This window comes from Mauremys mutica, chromosome 1, assembly GCF_020497125.1.
Source record: "Mauremys mutica isolate MM-2020 ecotype Southern chromosome 1, ASM2049712v1, whole genome shotgun sequence".
Lineage (NCBI taxonomy): Eukaryota > Metazoa > Chordata > Testudines > Geoemydidae > Mauremys > Mauremys mutica.
In genome coordinates, this window is record NC_059072.1 from 284,271,991 (window position 1) to 284,293,192 (window position 21,202).

The following is a 21,202-nucleotide window of genomic DNA, read 5'->3' on the forward strand; positions in this document are numbered from 1 at the left end:
AAATATCATTTACTTTGAGTTAAGGTGAGAAGAAAATAATCATTACTGTAGCCCTTTGATGGTGAAGGCCCCTAGCAGGGCCCATGGTGTACCACTTAAAGTGTGTATGGGGGGGTTTCCAGAGATTTCCCCCTGCCCAGGTGCCCCTCTCCCTACTTCCCCCCACCCCCCATGCCTATCACACTTACCCATGATCCCCACCCTGTCCAATCTGAGTGAATAGCATTGAAAGCCTGTGTGTAAGGTCACAGCACCACTCACGTTAGGCCCAGCTACCTCTCCATCATGAGCAAGTGGAGTTGGGACTTGGCCACTCACGTTTGGTCTGGCCAAAAGTGGTTAGGCTATGGCCTCGCTGGCCCTCCTCACTCCCCACAGCATATGGGCCCTAGCATGATTTGTGTTGGCTAGTCAGTTCCAATACTTCTTTCATTTGTGTAAGAGACTTAGGTTGGATCTGAGGGGAGCCAGCCTTATCTATGCTTTCTTTAGTAATTCTGGGAAGGTGTCAGGCTGTCCAAAAGCAAACCACCACCACCTTCTAACAAAGGAGTCATCAGCATACAGCTGTAATCTACCAACAGCTCTGAACCCATTTCCATGTCTGCTGACTTCCTCATGTTCCAGGACAACTGGTCCCAGTTCCATCCTTTCAAATATGAAATGTACAGCGTTCCAACGAGTATAAGGTAGATTTTTGATGGAGTCAAGCTAGCAACCCACTGTGATGCTGGTAACCAGTTCCTGTAGACTCCCCTCTTTAAGAAGCAGAAGATGACTTGCAACCATGTGGCCAATGACAGGTCCAAACCCCTTGAGAATTCTGGGGCTGTAATGCAGCTAGCAAGAAAGGGGACTCTTTCTTCACCCAAGGCAGGGCAGAACAGTCATTGAATATCCATAGAACCTACACCTCATGAAATAATTACAAACCAACCCGTGTATTGTCTTCATTGGGTAAAGGGATCTCTTCATAAGTTATTTTGATGTAAGGGGACTTTATAGGTAAAAGCCAGTAGTCTAAGTTGTAAAAGAGGTAAAACTGGTGGTTCAAGACAACCTGATCTACTATTTTTAAGACATTCAAGAAGAACTCTTCAACAGACTGAGGAGGTTTGAATGGATAGTAGAAATCTCTTATGGCTGCAGCCACTGTCTTGTTTCCTAGAGGTCCAAAAATAGATGTTTCATTCCCCAGATAAATGGGTTCTCCAGTAAACAAAGTAATGCTGGTGTAATTTGTTTGTATCTTATTAAATACAGCCCCTAAATCGGCCAACTTCTGGTATGTTCTTAATATAAATTTCGAGCATTCATAAGATTCAAACCACACTACCGCATGCTTGTCAGGACTTGCTCGAACTGTCCACGTTTCATAGTATATCCCAGTTTCGTTGTCATATTGTACCCATTTTGCCATTTGGTTAAACATTGTTCCTGTAAAATATAAAAATAAGAAATGTCCATAAGCATTATGGAAAACAATACTGACAAATGCATACAATTCATAGATTACAAGGCTAGAAGGGACCATTGTGATCATCTAGTTTGACCCCGTGTATAACACAGGCCATAGAACGTCCCCAAAATAATTCACGATGAGCATGCCTTTTAGATAAACATCCAAACACCCACCACAACCCTTAGTAAATTGTTCCAATGGTTAATTACTAAGGCTATGATTTCGTCATGGAGGTCGCAGAAGTGATGGAATCCTTCACTTCCAAAGACTTCCATGACTTCAGCCCCATCAGCTGGGAGCTGCAGGGTCCTGCCGCCTCCTGCAACGGCGGGGAGCTGTGAGGTACTCTCACCACCTGAGGCAGTGGGTCCTCAAACTCTGAGCCACGATGGGCAGCAGGGATACCCTGCAACTCCCAGCTGCTGTGGGCAACAGGGGGACCCTGCAGCTTCCTGCTGCCAGGGAGGGTGAAGGGGGACCCTGCAGCTCTCTGCCCCACAGGTGGTGGGGTCTCAGAGCTCCTAGCCGCCCAGCCCCTTCCCATTTTGTCAGGGACAGATCATGGGCTTCTGTGAATTTGTCTTTATTGCCCCTGACCTGTATGTGAGTTTTACTAAAAATGTTCATGACAAAAATCTTAGCCTTATTAATTACCCTCACTGTTAAAAATTTACACCTTATTTCCAGTCTGAATTTGTCTAACTTTGACTTCCAGCCATTGGATCATGTTATACCTTTCTCTGCTAGACTGAAGAGCCCATTATTAAACATTTATTCCCCATGTCATCCCTTGACTTTCTCTTTGTTAAGCTAAAGAGATTGACCTTTTTGAGTCTATTACTATCAGGCACGTTTTCTAATCCTTTAAACATTCTCATGGCTCTTCTCTGAACTCTCCAATTTGTTGACATCCTTCTTGAATTGTGGATGCCAGAACTGAACACAGTATTCCAGTAGTGATCACACCAGTGCCAAATACAGAGATAGAATACAGGGATACAGACAGAGGTAAAATATAGGGTTATAAAAACAGAGGTTCCACTATTTATGCATTTGAGGATTGCATTAGCTCTTTTGGCCACAGCATCACACGAGAGCTCATATTCAGCTGTTTATCCACCATGACCCCAAATCTTTTCTGGTGTCATCGCTTCCCAGGATAGAGTCCCACATCATGTAAGTATGGCCTACATTCTTTGTTCCTAGATGTACACATTTACATTTAGCCATATTAAAACACACATTGTTTGCTTGCATACACTTTTTATTAAGCATTCAGATCAGTCTGAATCAGTGGTCTGTCTTCATTATTTATCACTCTTGCTATTTTTGTGTCATCTACAAACTTTATCAGTGATGATTTTATGTTTTCTTCCAGGTAAATGATTAAAAATATTAAATAGTGTAGGGCCATGAACCTGTCCCTGTAGGATCCCACTGGAAACACACCCACTCGATGATGATTTCCTGTTTACAATTATATTTTGAGACCTATCAACTAGACAGTTTCTAATAATTTAATGTGTGCCACGTTAATTTTATATCATTCTAGTTTTTAATCGAAATGTCACATGGTGCCAAGTCACATGCCTTACACAACTCTAAGGGCTTGTCTTCACTACTGTGCTAAATCGGCCGCCGCTGCAGTCTTGCCCTTCTCATATCTATTCAGAATGCTCTTGCAGAGACCCTTTTCCTAGCCTGTTCCTTGACCACATCACTGCTCTCTTCCATCCCACCCCTGCATCCCCTTTCTCTATTGCATCAAATATAAGCTGCTGATTTTCACTTGTAAAGCCTTTAACTGCCTATCCCTACTCTACCTAGGCATCTCTCATTCACTAGCCTCTAATTGACCCATGATGCCAGCATCCATCACTTACTTATTAAATTTTCAAATAAGCACCTGTGCTTTCTCCCATGCTGCCCCTCACTGTTTCAGAGGGGCACCCCATACACACTCAGAAAGCCACTTCATTGTTCTCCTTCAAATCCTTCCTTTAAAAAAGCCCCTTTGCCTCAAAGCCCACAAAACACTTGACAACGGTTTGCTGAGACCACTGCCTGTCATACTGACCAATATTGTCTCACTGTTTCCTTGTACTCCCCTGTCCGTCTGAATCCACCTGTTTTCTCCTGTTTGTACTTAGACTGGAAGCTCTTTGGGGCAGGAACTGTCTTTTTGTTCTGTGTTTGTACAGCACCTACAGCAATGGGGTCCTCCTGGGCCATAACTGGGGCTCCATAGCTGCAATACAAACAACAACAACCACCCAATTCTTTTATCACTGTTGGTTGAAATTTTGGAACTGCCTAAGATTCAGGTTCATAATACAGCAAGTCATAAATCCTGTATTAACAGCCACCCTGCCCTTGTATGCTGCACACAGAGGAATTTTAATTACACTTCATATTCTTGGGGTGTACTGCAGTGTATATCGTGGGATGGTGTTTCCCTCTCTTCACAAGGCTGGGATTTTTATCGTTAAATAAAAAGCGCTGCCCGCAACAAACTTAGTAAAAGATTATGCATGAACTGGGCATGCAACTGAAATTATAACATTATCTTCTTTACTTTTTAAATGTTTCAAAACACATGCCCTTACTAGCAACTCTGTGCCCCTTTAAAGTGATGTTCAAATATTACAAAATGTAAATCTCAAAACCGGCAGAAGCTACCCAAAAAATGTCCAAACCTACCCGCTGAAGAAATTCAGCCCACACACATTTCTTACTAAGTTAAGGTCTGAGGGAGTAAAAGTGCCATACAGTATTTTCTGAAGGTCAACACACTCCGTCGTCCGAGCAATGAAGAAAGTGATTTCCAGAGCATTCTCCTATCACAGTGAAAATACCAGAAAGCCACAATTGCACAAGAAATTCTGTGGTGTTAGGAGCCCAAAACTGCAGACTCTTGGTAGTGCTGATTTGCTTAGTTTTTGCAAGAGATTGGGACCCAAGGTCATCAGGACCAAAACCTACAAGAAGGTCCTACAGAGGTCTGTCCTGGATCTGACACTGTTCAATATTTTCATCAATGATTTGGATGATGGAGCAGAGATTGTGCTTATAAAATTTGTGGCTGGCACCAAGGAGGAGGGGTTGTAAACACTTTGGAGGACTGGATTAGAATTCAAAAATGATACTGATAAATTGGTTTGAAATCAATAAGATGGAATTATCTAAAAGACAAGTGCAAAGTACTAAACTTCACAACTCAAATTCACAAATACAAAAATGGGGAATAACTGGGTAGGCAACAATACGGCAGACAAGGATCTGGAGATGATACTATATCACTCCTGGGGGTGGGGCTTCACCGCACACTGCCCTCACCTGCAGGTACCACCCCCAAAGCTCCCATTGGCCACAGCTCCCCATTCCCGGCCAATGGGAGCTGCGGGGGGCAGTGCCTGCGCACAGAGCCCTCTGCCCCCGCTCCTCCAGGGGCCGCAGGGACATGGTGTCAGCCACTTCCATGACCAGGGCCAGGGCAGACAGGGAGCCTGGCTTAGCCTCGCTGCGCCACAGGGCTGGCAATCCCGCAGGCCAGATTGAAAGCCCTGACGGGCTGGATCCGGACTGCGGGCTGCGGTTTGCCCTCCCCTGCACTAAATAATAATAACCACAATACAATTAGATTCAACATCCTAGAAAGGAATTGTCAGGGTTCCTTCCCCACTCTGGAGTACAGATGTGGGGACCCGCATGAAAGACCCCCTAAGCTTATTTTTACCAGCTTAGGTTAAAAACTTTCCCAAGACACAAAATTCCTTTCTAGCCTTAGTATCGCTGCCACCACCACGTGATTTAAAAAAACACTTAGGGAGGGCCACTTGGAGTCCTACCTTCCCCAGATATCTACACCCTTTTTCTGGGGAGGCTTGAGAATAATAACCTAACCAATTGGAACAGGTGAACACAGACCCAAACCCTTGCATCTTAAGAACAATGAACAATTAAACAGGTTCTTAAAAGAAGAATTTTAATTTAAAAAAGGGTAAAAGAATCATCTCTGTAAAATCAGGATGGTAAGTACTTTAAAGAACAACAAAAGACTCAAGAATACAGAGGATTTCCCCTCTAGGAAAAACCTTAAAGTTACAAAAACAGGGATAAACCTCCCTCTTAGCACAGGGAAAATTCACATTTTCTGCTATTACTTACTATTTCTGCAAGACTAGATGCTTAGTTCAGATATACTTAAGAACATGTAATTTCCCTTCCTGGTTTCTTGGCTGGCTCCGAGAGAGACACGCCAAAACCTTCCCCCACAGATTTGAAAGTATCTTCTCTCCTTATTGGTCCTTTTGGTCAGGACCCAGGTTATCTGAGCTTCTTAACCCTTTACAGGTAAAAGAGGGATTTTATGCTACCCTTATCTGTATATTTATGACAAGAATATTTCAATAAAAAAGGAGGAGACTAGTCAAAAATGCCCTAAAGTCAAAAGTAAAGGCAGTTAAATCCTTAGATATGGCATAAGGAAACAATAGCAGAGTCTCAGAAGGCATGTATACCTCTGAACAAAAAGGAACAAGGAAAGTAAAAGGCAATCAGTCTGGCTAAATGGCCAGGTTAGAGAGGTTATTTGAGCCAAATAGATCTTTCTAGATTTGAAATCTAATCCCAATGAAACCAATAAACACACACAAATTACAGCAAGAAGTATGTAAAATGGAAATTAGAGAGGCTAACATGGATTCTGAAAAGCAAACAGCTAAAAAGGTATAAAAACAAACTGAAATTTTGTAAGTCTATTAGAAGTCAGAAGCCTGCAAAAGAACTGGTGGTCTACTGTAGAGTCACAGGAATGAAAGGGAGCAATTAAGGAGGGACACTGCTGAGAGAACAAATGATTCCTTTGTCTCAGTCATCACCATAGAGGATGCCAGGGAGACAGTTACCTCAGACCTGCTCTTTTCTGGTAATACACAAGAGGTACTACCAGACATTGAGGTGTCAGAAGACAAGGTGATGGAGCAAACTGATAATTTATAAAGCACCTCGTCACCAGGCCCAATGTATGTCCAAGAGTGCTGAAGAAACTTAAATATGAAGTGGCACACTGGCTACCAAAAACACACAATCATTAAAAAACAGCTAGTATACTTTGGACAGAAAGGTGATATCTATATCAGGGGTTGGCAACCTCTGGCACTCGGCTCGCCAGGGTAAGCTCCCTGGCGGGCCGGGCCAGTTTGTTTACCTGCCACGTCGGCAGGTTCGGCCAACCGCGGTTCCCACTGGCCGCAGTTCACTGTCCCAGGCCAAGGGGGTGGCAGGAAGCCGTGGCCAGCACATCCCTCGCCCGCGCCTCTTCCCACCGCCCCCATTGGCCTGGGACAGTGAACCGTGGCGCGTGGGAGTTGCAATCCGCCGAACCTGCCGACACGGCAAGTAAACAAACTGGCCCAGCCCGCCAGAGTGCTTACCAGGGTGTTGTCCCCGGCCCCACTTACCCTGGCAAGCCGCGTGCCAGAGGTGATCTATGTTTTAAGAAGGCTCCAAGGCTGACCCAGGGAATTACATACCAGTAAACCTAACAGCTGTACTTGATTGAAACGATAATTAAAAACCAAATAATAAAACACCTGGAAGATCATGATACAATGAGGCCTAATCACAAAGTTTCTGCTGAGGGAAGTTGTCTCAATAATCTCTTAACATTCTTTGAATAGGTCAATAAAGTAGCGGGCAAAGGAGAAACAACTGACATAAATTATTGACTTTAACAGCCTTTCAAGAAGGTCCCTAACAAGAATCTACTAAAGAAGCTAATTAGCCCTGGGGTGAGAAGCAAATTAGTGTCATGGATCAAAACTGGTTAGCATACAGAAACAAGAAGTAGACATAAATGGTCAAGTTTCATCATGGCACAAGGTTAACAGTGGGGTACCTCAAGGTTCTGTGCTAGGTCCAGTGATGTTTACTACATTAACAATCTGGAAAGGATGCAAGTAGTGAGGTAGCAAAATTTGGAGACGTTATAGAGTTATTTAGGTTAGTCACATCCAGAGATGACTGTGATAGACCAAGATAAATAAATGGAAAGTACAACTGCAGACGAAGGTCAGTGTTGGTACATCCAAAGTAATGCAAATTGAAGGCGGGGAAATTGAACTACCTCAGGGGTTTCAAACGCAAATGACCACGAGGGCCACATGAGGGCTAGTTCATTGGTCCGAGGGCCACATCACTGACACCTCCCCTTGCTGCCCCCGGCCCTGCCCCCACTCCATTCCTTCCATGAGGCCCCACCTCTTTGCACCCCTTCTCTGCCCCTATTCCAACCCCTTTCCTGAAGTCCCCACCCCAACTCCACCCCCTCCCTGCCCCCAGAGGGGGCATAAGGGGTGTCGTGGGGGCTCAGGGCAGGGAGTTGAGGTACAGCAGGGGGTTGGGGTGCAGGCAGGGGGTTCAGAGTGCAGAAGGGGTGTGTGATGCAGCAGGGGGCTCAGGGCAGGGGGCTGGGGAGTGGAGTGCAGCAGGGGGCTCAGGGAAGGGAGTTGGGGTGCAGCAGGGGTTGAGGTTCAGACAGGGGGTTCAGGGCAGGGGGTTGGGGTGCAGCAGGGGGTTGGGGTGCAGGCAGGGGGCTCAGGGCAGGGGATTGGGGTGCAGCAGGAGGCTCAGGGCAGGGAGTTGGGGTGCAGCAGGCGGTTGGGGTGCAGGCAGGGGGCTCAGGGCAGGGAACTGGGGTGCAGAAGGGGTGTGGGATGCAGCAGGAGTCTCAGGGCCCGGGGTTGGGGTGTAGGGTGCAGCAGGGGGCTCAGGGCAGGGAGCTGGGGGGCGGGGTGCAGGAGGGCTTCGGGCTCCGGGGTGGTAGCGGCGCACACCGGGGCCAAGGCAGGCTGCCAGCCCCGGCCCCGCTCTGCTCCGGGAAGTAGCTGGAACCACGTCCTTGTAGCCCCTGGGGAAGGAAGGACGCAGGGCTCCGCACGCTGCTTGCCGCACCTCCAGGTACCTCCCCCGAAGCTCCCATTGGCCACGGTTCCCCGTTCCCGGCCAATGGGAGCTGCGGGGGGTGGGGGGGTGGTGCCTGGAAGCAAGGGCAACACACGGATGGAGCCCTCTGCTCCCTGCCACACACCCTGGCCACAGGGACATGATGCCAGCCGCTTCAGGGAGTGGCGTGGGGCAATCCTGCAGCTGTAGTTTGGCCACCCCTGGGCTGGAGGTAGGCCGCAGGAAATAGCATCAACGTAGACAGATTCATGAAAACCACTGCTCAATATGCAGCTGTGTTCCAAAAAGCAAATAAGGTTTTAGGATGTGTAAGAAATACTATACCACTATTAAACACTGGTGCATCCTCATTTGGAATATCATATGCAATACTGGTTACCCCACCTAAAACAGGGCATTGCAAAATTGGAGTGGGTTAAGAGGATGCTGACAAGAATGATTATGGGTGAAGAAAAATTCTCATGAAGAGAGATTGAAAAGATTGGGATTGTTTACCTCAGGAAGGAAGGTAAGAGAGGATCTGATACATGTGTATAAGATAACAAAAGATCTAGAGAAGGTTGATCAGGAATTTCATTCTCCATGTCTTACAATACAAGAACAAGGGGACAGTCAATGAAACTGAGAAGTACCAAATTCACAACTGATGAAATACTTTTGCATACAATGAATAATTAAACTGTGGAACTCATTGCCACTGGATGTCACCAAGATGAAGAATTTAACAAGAATTAAAAGAGGGATTAGGCATTTACAAGGATTACAAGGATAACAAGAACATCCAGTGTTATAACAATCAATGCTAAACATTTTTGGAAGGGATATAAAACCTCATGCTTTGGGGCTTAAGCCAATCTCTAATAAAGAAGTAGGAGGCAATCATGGGGGTCAGATTATCCCACATCTCCCTACTGTAGTTTTTTTGCACCTGCTTCTGAAGCACCTGTTGCTGACCATTGTCAGAGATAGGAAATTGGAGTAGATGGACTATGGACCTGATTCTGTCTGGCAAGTCCTATGTACACCCAATTTGCACATGTACATACAATTATACAAAATACATGGTAACAAAAATTCAGGTCAAAGATGTATGAGTGTCATCAACATGCTGCAGCACTACAACCCAAACCATCTGACTTTCTCCCCAAGCAGATTCACATATGTGCCAGAGAACAGGGAAAATGGAATGGAGTCAAGGATTACCCTTCACAAAAGTCCCTTGGGAAAATGAGCAACCTGCCAAAACGACACTATAGCATCTCCCCAAGAGGAAAGTACCTCACAAGTGATACTCTAACCACTCCTGCCAGGACCCACAGGAAAGGTCAAAAATACATTACGATCAACAGTACCAGAGGCTACCAACAGATATGAAAGAACTGGTGTGGACGTCTAATCAATATGGAGGAGGCCCATATATTTAATAAATTAAGGCTCGGTCATATTATATGGGCTGCTTTTTATTTAGCAGCATCAGTCATATTGAATCTGCAGACTCCAAGGTTGAGGTGCCAAACTGATGAAAATGGAAGGGAACTTAGGTAGAATAACACATCACGTTAGCGTTTGAAACACATAGGTCTGTAGTTTTAATCTGATTTTCGCTGCTTAGAAAGAAAAGCAGCCTGTAGAGTGTGCCAGAGACTTAGCAGGCTAGGTGAATATACTGAATACTTCTATACATTTTATTTAAAAGGCAGCAGATTCTTGTATGACCTTTGCATGCAATTTGTTTAGTATTTGTTAAGGAGAGTGTTATTTTTATCCTAGCATTTCAGTTTCACATTGAGGAGCTGTGATGAGCCCATAACGTAGACTGAACCAAGAAGCTATTTTGGTGAGCTATACAGAAAGACTAAGTATAATAAATACACCACTTGTCCTGCAATATGTGATAGATAGGCCTGTTACTGCTACTGGGATTATTTGTAGTTTTATGATACAACAGTTGGGGGAAAGAAAAAAAAAAGAGATGAGTGACTGTAGCTGTTCTTGAGAGCATTTCCTTTTATGTCCTACTTATTGGTTCAAGAGCACAACACAATTCTCTCAATTTTTCCATTTAAAAATTCATCTGCCACTTCACAGCAGGAGGTTGTGTTCCAGCACAAGTATATGAAAAGAGGCCAGAATGGTTCAGCTGTTTTGCTATTTTTACATTCAAAAGACTCCACTATTCTTGCAGAGGTGCTCACATGACATACCAAGCAATTCTCACTTAACAGCATCTTTTTAGCATAGCTTGTTCAAAGGACAGTATTATCATATCACTTCCTATATTAAGAAAATTAGAAGAGTAATTTTTCAATTTCAAATTAACAGCTTTAGTCACCCTGCACTGCAAATGACTCACAAAAAGTGAGTGGAAAAATACTGTCTGACATGAATATGAGCCTGTCTTAATATAGTATGGTATTAGTGTCACCACAGGATTCTGAAATCTACCTGATATAGTGGTCACCAGAACCAAGGTCCCATTTTCCTTCCAGTGAACATCATCTATTCCTTCATAAAAGCAGGCAGCTCCCTGATTACACCAGAACGGTGCATCCATGTCAGGCCGGAGATGCGGAAATGTGCAGTTCCCGAGCTGGAAGAGTTCATACCATTCCATTGTGTAGTTTTTGCCAGTTAGAGAGCTCTTGAAGCCAACAGCATCATGCATAATATTCTGAGGAAAGGTCATGAACACAAAGAAAAACAGTTTTGTAGTGCCAACTTCACTTTCCATTACTTACCTACTGTACAATAGTTTAGAAAATAGGGTTCTGTAAAATGGGATGTACCACACTAAATTACACAAATACTGATTCACATCATACTTGTCTGTATCCTGCACTTGCTCATTTGCAGCCTGTAGTAGTGGTAATTACGAGTTAGCTATTCAATCGGAGTTAGGCATCAAACTTCCTCTTATCTCTGCATATCCCCCCCCCCCAATACCCCAAATTGTGGACCAAAGATCAACAAACGAAGATCATTTTGTGGACCCAATCCTGTACAAAGTAATGTAAACCATTTGAAAACCTCAGTGTTGCCATCTACAAGCATTCAAAAATCATGAGTCAGGCCCCAAGATCATGAAATTACCTTAAAATTCATGCTGTTAACAATAAGTGTTGGATTCAGTTTATTTGCCTTCTCATTTTTTACTCTCTAGAGCAGTGGTTCTCAAACTAAGGCCGCCGCTTGTTCAGGGAAAGCCCCTGACGGGACGGGACGGTTTGTTTACCTGCCACGTCCGCAGGTTCGGTCAATCGCAACTCCCACTGGCCACGGTTCGTCGCTCTAGGCCAACGGGGGCTGCGGAAAGGGTGGCCAGCACATCCCTCGGCCCCCACTGCTTTCTGCAGTGGCGAACTGCGGGCAGCGGGAGCCACAATCGGCCAAACCTGTGGACGCAGCAGGTAAACAAACCGGCCCGGCCCGCCAGGGGCTTTCCCTGAATAAGCGGCGGCCCTAGTTTGAGAACTACTGCTCTAGAGTACACATATTTAAGCTTCCCTCTGCAACCATAACAGCTAGAAATTTACTTTAAAAAAAAGCAGCTGAGATTCTGTTGCATTCACATGATTCCAGGAGCTGAGGCTTTAAGAGAAACACCATATATTGTGAGACTTGTAATAGAAGTCGAAAGAGTTGGCAACACTGTTAGCGAGTGATCCACAGGGCAGACTGCAGCTGGTTATTCAGATCAGACAGGTATCCAAGTTCATACAAATTTTAATTCAAATCAGACTTTGTTTACTGTGAGATCTTACTTCCTCATTTAAAAAAACAAAGCTGTAGGTGTATAAGATTAACAAGATCTTTCCTACAAACTAGCCAGATATTTTGTCATAAAGGACTAATTCAAAGTGTTCTTTGTAAGTTATGTTAAAGTCAATGCAAAAATGCAAATAAATACCAGTTAACGCACACACAATACATTTCCAATCCTTGGTATGTAAGGGCAAAAATACCACATTGTGTTCTTTTCCTAATCTGTCTTGAATTACTCCCATAACTCTTGTTTCAAGGTTAGCAGTTTTCTAGTCCATAGCCTCCAATACTCCACACAACTATGCTGAAATATAATGAATGAAGTCCTACTGTTGACATTTGCTGCTGAATTTAACTGATTTGAAACTAATACATTTTTGTTAAATGAAAACATCACCCTACCAAATGTCCAAGCAGATCCCCATATTTGAATTCCCACACTGGAGCTTGTAATCGATAGACTTCAATGACATCCTCATCCTTCATTCCTGGAATGGGACAGCCAGTAGGACAGAAAGTGTAACGAGCTTGACAATAGGGATCTGTTTTCGGACGGTAATCAAAACGCCTACGTTTAAAAACAAAAGCATGGAAAACTTTCAGTGTAGCTTCAAAGGAAAGGTAGCATGCCACAAAGACACTTATTTTAAAAGCCACTTTTCAAAACAGCCTCTAATGGCCTGATTTTTAGAAGTTCTGAATACTGGGAGCTCCCCTTAAAGTCAATGGGAGCTATGGGTGTGCAGCACCTTTAAAAGTCATAAGACCCCAACCCCGAAAAAACATATACAAATAAGTTCATAGGATTACTCAGGTGCACGTTTGTAGGACTAAGGCTTAAAATTGCATCTTGAATATGTGAGTGCAAATAATAAAATTTAGACGTCTAATGTGGGAAACCAATGTTAACTGCACTGTAATGTACTTGCACACACTACACTGTGGCCACAAGATTAGAGGTTGGTTTAAGATCTGTTTCAAAATTTGGTCACAAGGGCTTTTCTACACAGGAAATAGCTATTCTGGAATAACCATTCAGCAATAAGTATTCCAGAATAGCACCCCTGTAGACACTATTCTGGAATAAAAGTGACTTTACTCCAAAATAATTACTCTCCTCACAAAGTGGAGTAATTATTCAGAAATGAGATCACTTTTATTCTGAAACAGAGTGTCAACAAAAGGGAGTTATTTTGGAATAGCTAAATTATACCTCAACAGCTATTCTGGAATAATGATGCCAGTCAATTTCCCCCATATAAAGAAGGCCTAAGAATCTGAAATCCACACATTTCTTCCAGAGATTTTCAGCTCTCCCATTAAACCTCATTCTAGGTAATCATACCTTGTTTTCACAATAACTGAAAAACAGACTCTACATCAGGGGTCGGCAACCTCTGGCATGCGGCTCGCCAGAGTAAGCACCCTGGCGGGGCGAGGCTGGTTTGTTTACCTGCCGCGTCCGCAGGTTTGGCTGATCGCGGCTCCCACTGGCTGCGGTTCGCCACTCCAAACCAATGGGGGCGGCGGGAAGCTGTGGGCAGCACAGTGCTTCATAAGGGTTGGTTTTACTTCAACAAGTTTGACATTATAGGGCCTAATTCTGCACCCACTGAAGTCAATGGCAACCCCCCCACTGACTTCAGTGGATGGAGGAACAATCCCACAGTTACTATGTGTTTTGTTTCCTTTCTAGTATTCAGTAATCAGTCTTTGATACTAGAAACACACTGCCGCCCCCCCATCCCCCATACACTCACTAGATAGTTAACACCCCACTCTACCCCCTCCCACAAGTCCTTCCCCACATAAGTCAGACAAAACTTCTACACGTATTACTATCCCTTCTCCCAAAATCCTCCTACAATCACATACACAATTCCATTTGTTTATTAAATGTACAGGCTATGGAGCAGGATTGAAACTTCCTACCAGACATAGAATTTCATCTGTGTTCAGTAGTAAGCTCCAGCTATAGAGGAGAGGAAAGAAATACAGAATTGAATCCTAAATATTCTTCCACTGTAATTTTGATTGCTGAGTTTCTTTGGAGCTTTTGTATTTGTTAATTTAAAATAAAAAAATAATCAACCAGATTAAAATTTGTTCTGTGGACTGCATATAGCTTAATAAAATTAAATCAGTGAAACAACTCCTGGCATTAAAGTTAAGCATGTGTGTTTGCAGGACTGGAATCTTATGTATCTATCTTTAATAAAGTTAATTAGCTCACATGCATTAGAGAGAGAGAGCATGTGTGTGAAAATATTTAACATATAAAAAAGTGGCTATGCAAAAATATCACCTTCAACAGTTCAGCTCCCTGTGTATATTCAGAATCTTATCTTCTCACTTTATAACACTGAATATTTAATTTAAATTAAAGAAAAAAATTCTATGGTACAATTAACTTCTGTTAGCACTGAAGATTCCATACAACCATAGAACAGTGAGCAGGATTCTATATCAGTTCATGCATCAATAACGATTGTTAACTAAGTTACAATTACAAAATATTTTGACCTGATTTTCTGAGGCCTCAGTCACCTGCAGCTCCTGCTTACAACAATAAGAATAAAATTATAAGTATCACTAAAAATTAGGGCACTTATTACTGTTTGTGGCCAAAATCCACCAGTTAGAAAGAACACAGCTTGATTTTCAGATTCCAGGTCAAGTCTACAGGACCTATTCTCTTACTTGTAAATTAAGAATTTGATATGATGCCACTGACAAACAAGGAATTACTCTGAATGACTTAAAAAAGAAGTCCCAAACTTTAATTTATTTATTTATTTAAAAGGTTCAGTTGCAGCCAGTAGGGAATCGTTAGTACAGATTTATAGTCTCTCTGGAAATCTGAGTTTTAAATGGAAAGCATGTCAGGTGCTTTAGCTATATCACTATTAACACTTCATTATGTACAATAATGAAATGCAAGGATGGATTCTACCAAACTAAAACAGGTATCAGAAAAAAGGTGTCTCACTTAAACAGTCCGTTGGCAAACTAGATTTATTAATGTACTAGAACTAGTAAAAAATTACTAAAATGGTTCGAGTCCTGACACAGATGCTCCAATTTTTAGGGCACTTAAACAACACCCTTAGAAGATGGGAAATCACTGTAGAAAAGAAATCAATGGTGACCTCAACATCTTTCAGCAATCTGCAGTTTTCAGGCTTGCTCTTGACTCATTACAAAATTCCTCAATCTAGACTGGAATTTTGAAAGCAAAAAACAAAAAAGCCATCTTAATTAGTTACACAATATTTCACAAAACTTTTTGCCAACTCAAACCAGTGAAGCCCAATGACTTCCTGGAGTTATGAAACCTGTTTTCAGAGACTGCCCCTGGTTTTTTGTATTTGTTTAAGAATCTACCTTTTACAGGCAGAAAAAGGGAAGCAGTTGCAGTTTCTATGCTTAAACAGTTCAGAGATGGCTTGATTTATAATGTGTTGTACATAAGAATGGCCACACTAGATCAGACCAATGGTCCATCTAGCCCAACTAGCTCATTCCCTCTGAAGCATTTGACACCAGCCACTGTCAGAGGACAGGATGCTGGGCTAGATGGACCATTGGTCTGACCCAGTATGGCCATTCTTCAGGTTTTTTTAAGGCTTTAACCAAAACTGCAACTTGCAAAATGTTACTCACTTGTATAGTCCCAACTGATACAAGTCAGCCCTTTGATTTCAAAAAGAGCTACTTGGACAAACAGAGACTTCTCCTGGGATTAGCCACTTCTGCAATCAAACCCCGGGGGTCACTGTAATGCTGCAGGCTGACACTCAACCGAGGCCTTTTTAACCATGTGATCCCCCTGAACAAGGAAGCTTTAAATTGTCTGGTTTACACACACTCACCCAAAGAGGAGAGGGAAAGAGGCTCCGAATTAAGTGTCTAAACCCCCAAACTGGGAGTGCTACACACACGGTGAGCCAGCCTTGCTTCCTGTGCAGACTACCCACTCACCTGTAAGGCACAGGCCACGCGCGCTGCTGCTGGGGCTGGGATCCTGCAAGGGAGGCAGGCGGCCCAACCACTAGCAGCAGCAGCAGCAGCAGCTCCCGGTGGCAACCGGCCCTCATCCCTCGGCGCAGCCCCCGCCGGCAGGCCCGGGCCGCTGCTCCAGACGCCTGACCGCAGCGAGCGGTCCCGGGTGGGGCTGAAGCAGCTGACGGGAGCCTGCCCGTCACATGGGCTCCGTGACTCGGCCCTGGCAAGGGCGGGGGGATGCTGCTGCCGCCTCGGTTTTCCTTTCGCTTTCGGGCTCCTTCCCTTCCCCCGGGCTCCCGCCGCGCGGCCGGCTCAGGGAGTCGGGGGGAGGGGCTGTGGTTTGGGGACTGGGAGGGGAGGGAGCAGACTGAGCAGAGCGGGGGGGCACCGAGCCCCTGCCAACTTGTGGGTCAGTCTTTGGGCCTCCTCCAGGCTGGTGGTGTGGTGCGCCAGCCGCGGGGAGGGGGGTCGGGTTGTGTTGTGGCTGTACCTTGCGTCGGCCGGGCGCCAATTTATTATCATTATTATTATTATTATTTTATTATTTATTTTGTATTTTATTAAAAGCTCAGCTGTGTGTGGCTCCCTCCTTCTTGGCGTTGGGGGTGCATCTCTGGTGGTGGTGCACGTGCACCAGCGGGGACTGCGAGGGGGGAGACTTGGGGGGGTTGTGTGGGGGAGGGGCACTGAGAGGTGTCGCCTGAGGGGGACCTCAGAGTGGGGGGGGGCGGGGGAGGGAATATGGAGGCAGAATGAGGAGGACTGAGAGGGGTCCTGCCCCCGCCCCCCCCCCGCAATGTAATGGGGGAAATCCCAGGGGAGAGGCTAAAGGATCCTGTTTCATTGGGAAAGTCTGAAATGGGGGGGGGGCAGAATCTTGGTCTAATGAAGGCTGTAGGTGGGGTATCTACATTTTGAGGCAATGGGGCGGGGGCTGGGGGATGGACAGTGCAGAGCACTGGGGGGATTACCTGTGGGGGTCTGGCTGGGCATTGGGGGGTTTATGGTGGCCCTGGCCAGGATGGTGGGCTGTTTAAAGTCCAGTCAGTGGTGCTGCAGCGCAAAGACAAGCTAGTACCTACCGGTCCTGGCTCTGCGCTGCGCCCTAGAAGCTGCCAGCAGCAGGTCCAGCTCCTACGCAGGGGGCCACAGGCCCCGAGCACTGGCTCCACACTCCCATTGGCCAGGAACCATGGTGGTGGTGCCTGACCGGGAGAGCAGCGCACAGAGCGGCCTGTGCCCCTCCGCCTAGGAGCTGGACCGACTGGCTGCTTCCAGGCACAGTGCGGAGTCAGGATAGGCAGGAAGCCTGCCTTAGCCCCCCTGCTGCGCCACTGACCGGGAGCCACCGGAGGTAAGCCTGCACTCCTGCCCCAGCCCTGAGCCCCTTCAAACCCAGAGCACCCGCCCACACCCTGAAACCTTCCCCACCCCATCCTGGAGCCCCCTCCTGCACCCCAAACCCTTCGTCCCTGGCGCTACCCCAGAGCCAGCACCCCCAGACAGAGCCCTCACCACCCCTACCACAGCCTGGAGTCCCTTCCCGCACCCTGAAGCCCTCATTTCTGGTCCCACCCTGGAGCCCGCACCCTGAGTTAGAGCCCTCAGTTGGGGGGACATGGGGGTCTGGCTGGGAAAGTGGGGTGGAGGAGGCACATGGGGCCCTGGCTGGAGCAGTTGGAGGACATGGGGGTATGGTGGGGGATGTTGGTTGGAGGAGGCATGTGGGGCCCTGGCCAGGGCAGTTGGGGTGAAGGCGCATGGGGCTCAATAGCAAATGAAGTGTCCAAAATAGCAAGCAGCGCAGAATAACAGAGAGCAGGGTTGGCCGGATTTTGCCCTCCATTAAATAGCTAAAAATTCACTTTGAAGGGTGCGTATCAGCAAAGCAGCAGCAGCGGCACAGAGCCAATGTGGGGCTGCAAAGCAATAGTGATTCTCTCTCTCATGCAAAAGGCTGAGGATGGTTTCCTGGTCGGAAGAGGCCAGGAGCCCAAATGCATCTGCAGGCTTGCTCTGCCCCAGTACTTCCAGCTCCAGCTGCTTGGCCCAGGCTCCTAACTCGCCTGGGGCTGCTCACAGGAGGCAGGCTCTGAACAGGCGTCGGAAAGAGCCACCCGCAGAGACGAGGCGATGCTGCACCTGGCGCAGATCACATGCAAACAGCTTGTTGACCCTCACCGGCGATGCCCCTGGCCTACCACCCCAGTCCGAGCCAGGCAGACAAGTGTCTACACTGGCAATTTACAGCGCTGCAACTTTCTTGCTCAGGGGTGTGAAAAAAACACACCCCTGAGCGCAGCAAGTTTCAGTGCTGTAAAGTGCCAGTGTAGGCCGTGCTCCCAGCGCTGGTAGCTACGCCTCTCGTGGAGGTGGGTGTTTTTGAGCACCGGGAGAGCTCTCCCCCAGCGCTCTGCCGCGACCACACAAGCCACATTAAAGCGCTGCCATGGCAGCACTTTAACGTTGCCAGTGTAGACTAGCCCTCATCAGGATTAAGTGCTCGTCGGTGGTGGGGCACTGTATGAACCAGCATTGATGGTGAAAAAAATAAAAATAAAAACAAAAGACATGCACTCCCCGTACCTCCAACTGCCCCAGCCAGGGCTCCCGTGCACACCTCCCCCCCCCAACTGCCCCCGCCAGGACCCCCGTGCGCCTCCCCCATGCCAACTGCCCCAGCCAGAGCCCCCGTATGCTTTCCTCATCCCCAGCTGCCCACCGTATGCTTCCCCCATCCCCAACTGCTCAAACCAGGGCCCCTGTGAGCACCTCCCCTACGCCAACTGCCCCAGCCAGGGCCCTCATGCGCCTCCCCTCCCAATTGCCCTAGCCAGGGCCCCCGTTGCCTCCCCCACCCCACTGCTCCAGCCAGGGCCTCCGTGTACTTCCCCCAACCCCAACTGCCCCAGCCTGGGATCCCATGTGTTTCCCCCATCCCCACTGTCTCAGACAAGGCCCCTGTGCACCCCACCCCAAACTGCCCCAGCCAGGGCCCCATGTGCTTCCTCCATCCCACTTCACCAGCCAGACTCCCATGCCCCCCAAACTGCCCCAGCCAGGGCCACCAACTGCCCCTGCAACATAGCCTTGTCGCTAAAAGCTGCGTAGTGTAGACAAGCCCACAGTGACTCTAGCTTTGCCCATTCTAGAGTCTGCAGAAATGGCTGGGTGAACTGCAAGCCTCATGAGCCTGAGTCCAGTGGCCAGGCCATTTCAGTCCTTGGCTTCTTTAGTAAAACTGTCAATTTGGTGCTGCTTGCAGTGGTGTTGTAAAATGGACCCTTGTCTATGAGGACCCACAAGGACACCACCAAATCTCTTCACATAGACCACCAAAGAGCCATCAGATGGTGACAATTTAGAGTGGTTACTAATTTGGGATAAATTTAAATCAGCAAATTATAGGTGAAAGGGTCTGTATCCTATAACTGGTCCCCAGATTGATCTTGTGCCTCTATAAAATGTTCAGATTTCAGAAGGATGTCATCATGGCACATTGATTTTATTTATAGTTTTATACAGACATATTTAGGTTGATACCAATTTTACTGTTAGTGTTTTAATCTTATGTTTTTAATCCTTATATCTGTATGTGTTTTATTGTGGAGCTCCTGTTATCCTATAAATAAACTGTTCTTTTATTCAGATTTGTTTCCTACCTTGCATTTAGTATTGTAATATTGAATGTTAACGCCTTTGTCCAGAAAGGCATGTATTTTTATTGAATGTACTAATTCCTAGCTTTTGTATAGCACTTTTCATCTGTAGATCTCAATGTGCTTTAGAAAGGAAGGTGTAGGCATCATCACCCCATTTTGCAGATGGGTAAACTGAGACACAGAGGTGAAGTGACATGCCCAAGCTCATACAATGGGTCATTGGCAGAGCTAGAAATGAGAAGAAAAAAAAACTAGTCTCCTGATTGAAAAAACTAGTCTCCATTGCTTTATCTACTAGACCATACTGCCCTACAGTAAGTGAGCATGGATTGTCGACAAATCAAAATAATAACCAAGTGTAACATTAAAATTAAGTAAAGACATGGCTCCTGAAGGTGTTCTTAAAAAACAACTGTAAGATGGCAAGACTACTGAACGTCTTACCCAGCAGCAGGACTGTTGCACAGAATGCATTGAAGTCAGGTCCAAGACAACATTGACAATTATATGCTCTCCCTTTTCATGTATGTACTTTACACAATATTTTAATCCAAGAACTACAAAGTTAATGAATTCTGGAATAAATGTCCATGGCTATTTCTGAGTCTGCAGCGGAGTCTAGTTAATTAGTCTGAACCTAACTGAGGGCCCCATGCAACTCCCCTTGACTTAAATGGAGTGGAATCAGGTCCTCTGTCAGCAGACAAGCAATGCAGAAGACCTGGAAGCAGCTATAGAGATCAGCTTCTGGGAGCTAGTTCGACTGCTCTTTTGATCTAAGGGTATGTCTACACTTACCGCGCGGGTCGACGTGGTGAGTTCGACTTCTTGGAGTTCGAACTATCGCGTCTAATCTAGACGCGATAGTTCGAACTCCCCGCGCGCTCCGGTCGACTCCGGAACTCCACCACTGCAAACGGCAGTGGTGGAGTCGACCTTGGAGCCGCAGACTTCGATCCCGCGGCGTCTGGACGGGTGAGTAGTTCAAACTAAGGTAGTTCAAGTTCAGCTACGCTATTCCCGTAGCTGAACTTGCATACCTTAGTTCGACACCCCCCCCCCCCAGTGTAGACCAGGCCTCAGTCTCTGGAAGTGTCTATACAATTTAAAAAATTTTGTTGAAGAAATTCTAATTGATGCTCTGTGACTTATCAATACAGACCAGCACCTTTCCTATTTCTGCATGACAGAGGGCCAGAGGCTATCAGGAATAAAAAGAAAGAAAGAGGCAAGATAGAACTTCTGCAGCAACTGAATCCTTAGGTGAGGTGTGACTGTATAAAGCCGCAGGGAAAAAAATGCACTAATAATCGCAGAGAAGAGACTCTTGATAAGGAAGCAACGG

General features: G+C 46.1%; 1 protein-coding gene across 1 annotated transcript; it reads right to left on the bottom strand.

Annotated features, from left to right (window-relative positions):
* Positions 1–181: 181 nt before the first annotated feature.
* CLN5 (CLN5 intracellular trafficking protein) lies at positions 182–16,444 on the bottom strand. Its single transcript, XM_045011324.1, has 4 exons — positions 16,172–16,444; positions 12,593–12,758; positions 10,874–11,099; positions 182–1,437 (listed from the first exon to the last, which is right to left on the bottom strand). The coding sequence occupies exons 1-4, from the start codon at positions 16,285–16,287 to the stop codon at positions 926–928; spliced, it is 1,020 nt and encodes a 339-aa protein (XP_044867259.1). The 5' UTR covers positions 16,288–16,444; the 3' UTR covers positions 182–925.
* Positions 16,445–21,202: the final 4,758 nt, after the last annotated feature.

What these genes read in the sequence shown, in the direction of transcription:
- CLN5 (XM_045011324.1), bottom strand. Translation starts at nt 16,287, where the DNA reads ATGAGGGCCGGTTGCCACCGGGAGCTGCTGCTGCTGCTGCTGCTAGTG. An exon ending in GCGTGGCCTGTGCCTTACAG is followed by an intron (nt 12,759 to 16,171) that starts GTGAGTGGGTAG and finishes TTTTAAACGTAG; the next exon opens with GCGTTTTGATTACCGTCCGA. An exon ending in GGGATCTGCTTGGACATTTG is followed by an intron (nt 11,100 to 12,592) that starts GTAGGGTGATGT and finishes ACCTTTCCTCAG; the next exon opens with AATATTATGCATGATGCTGT.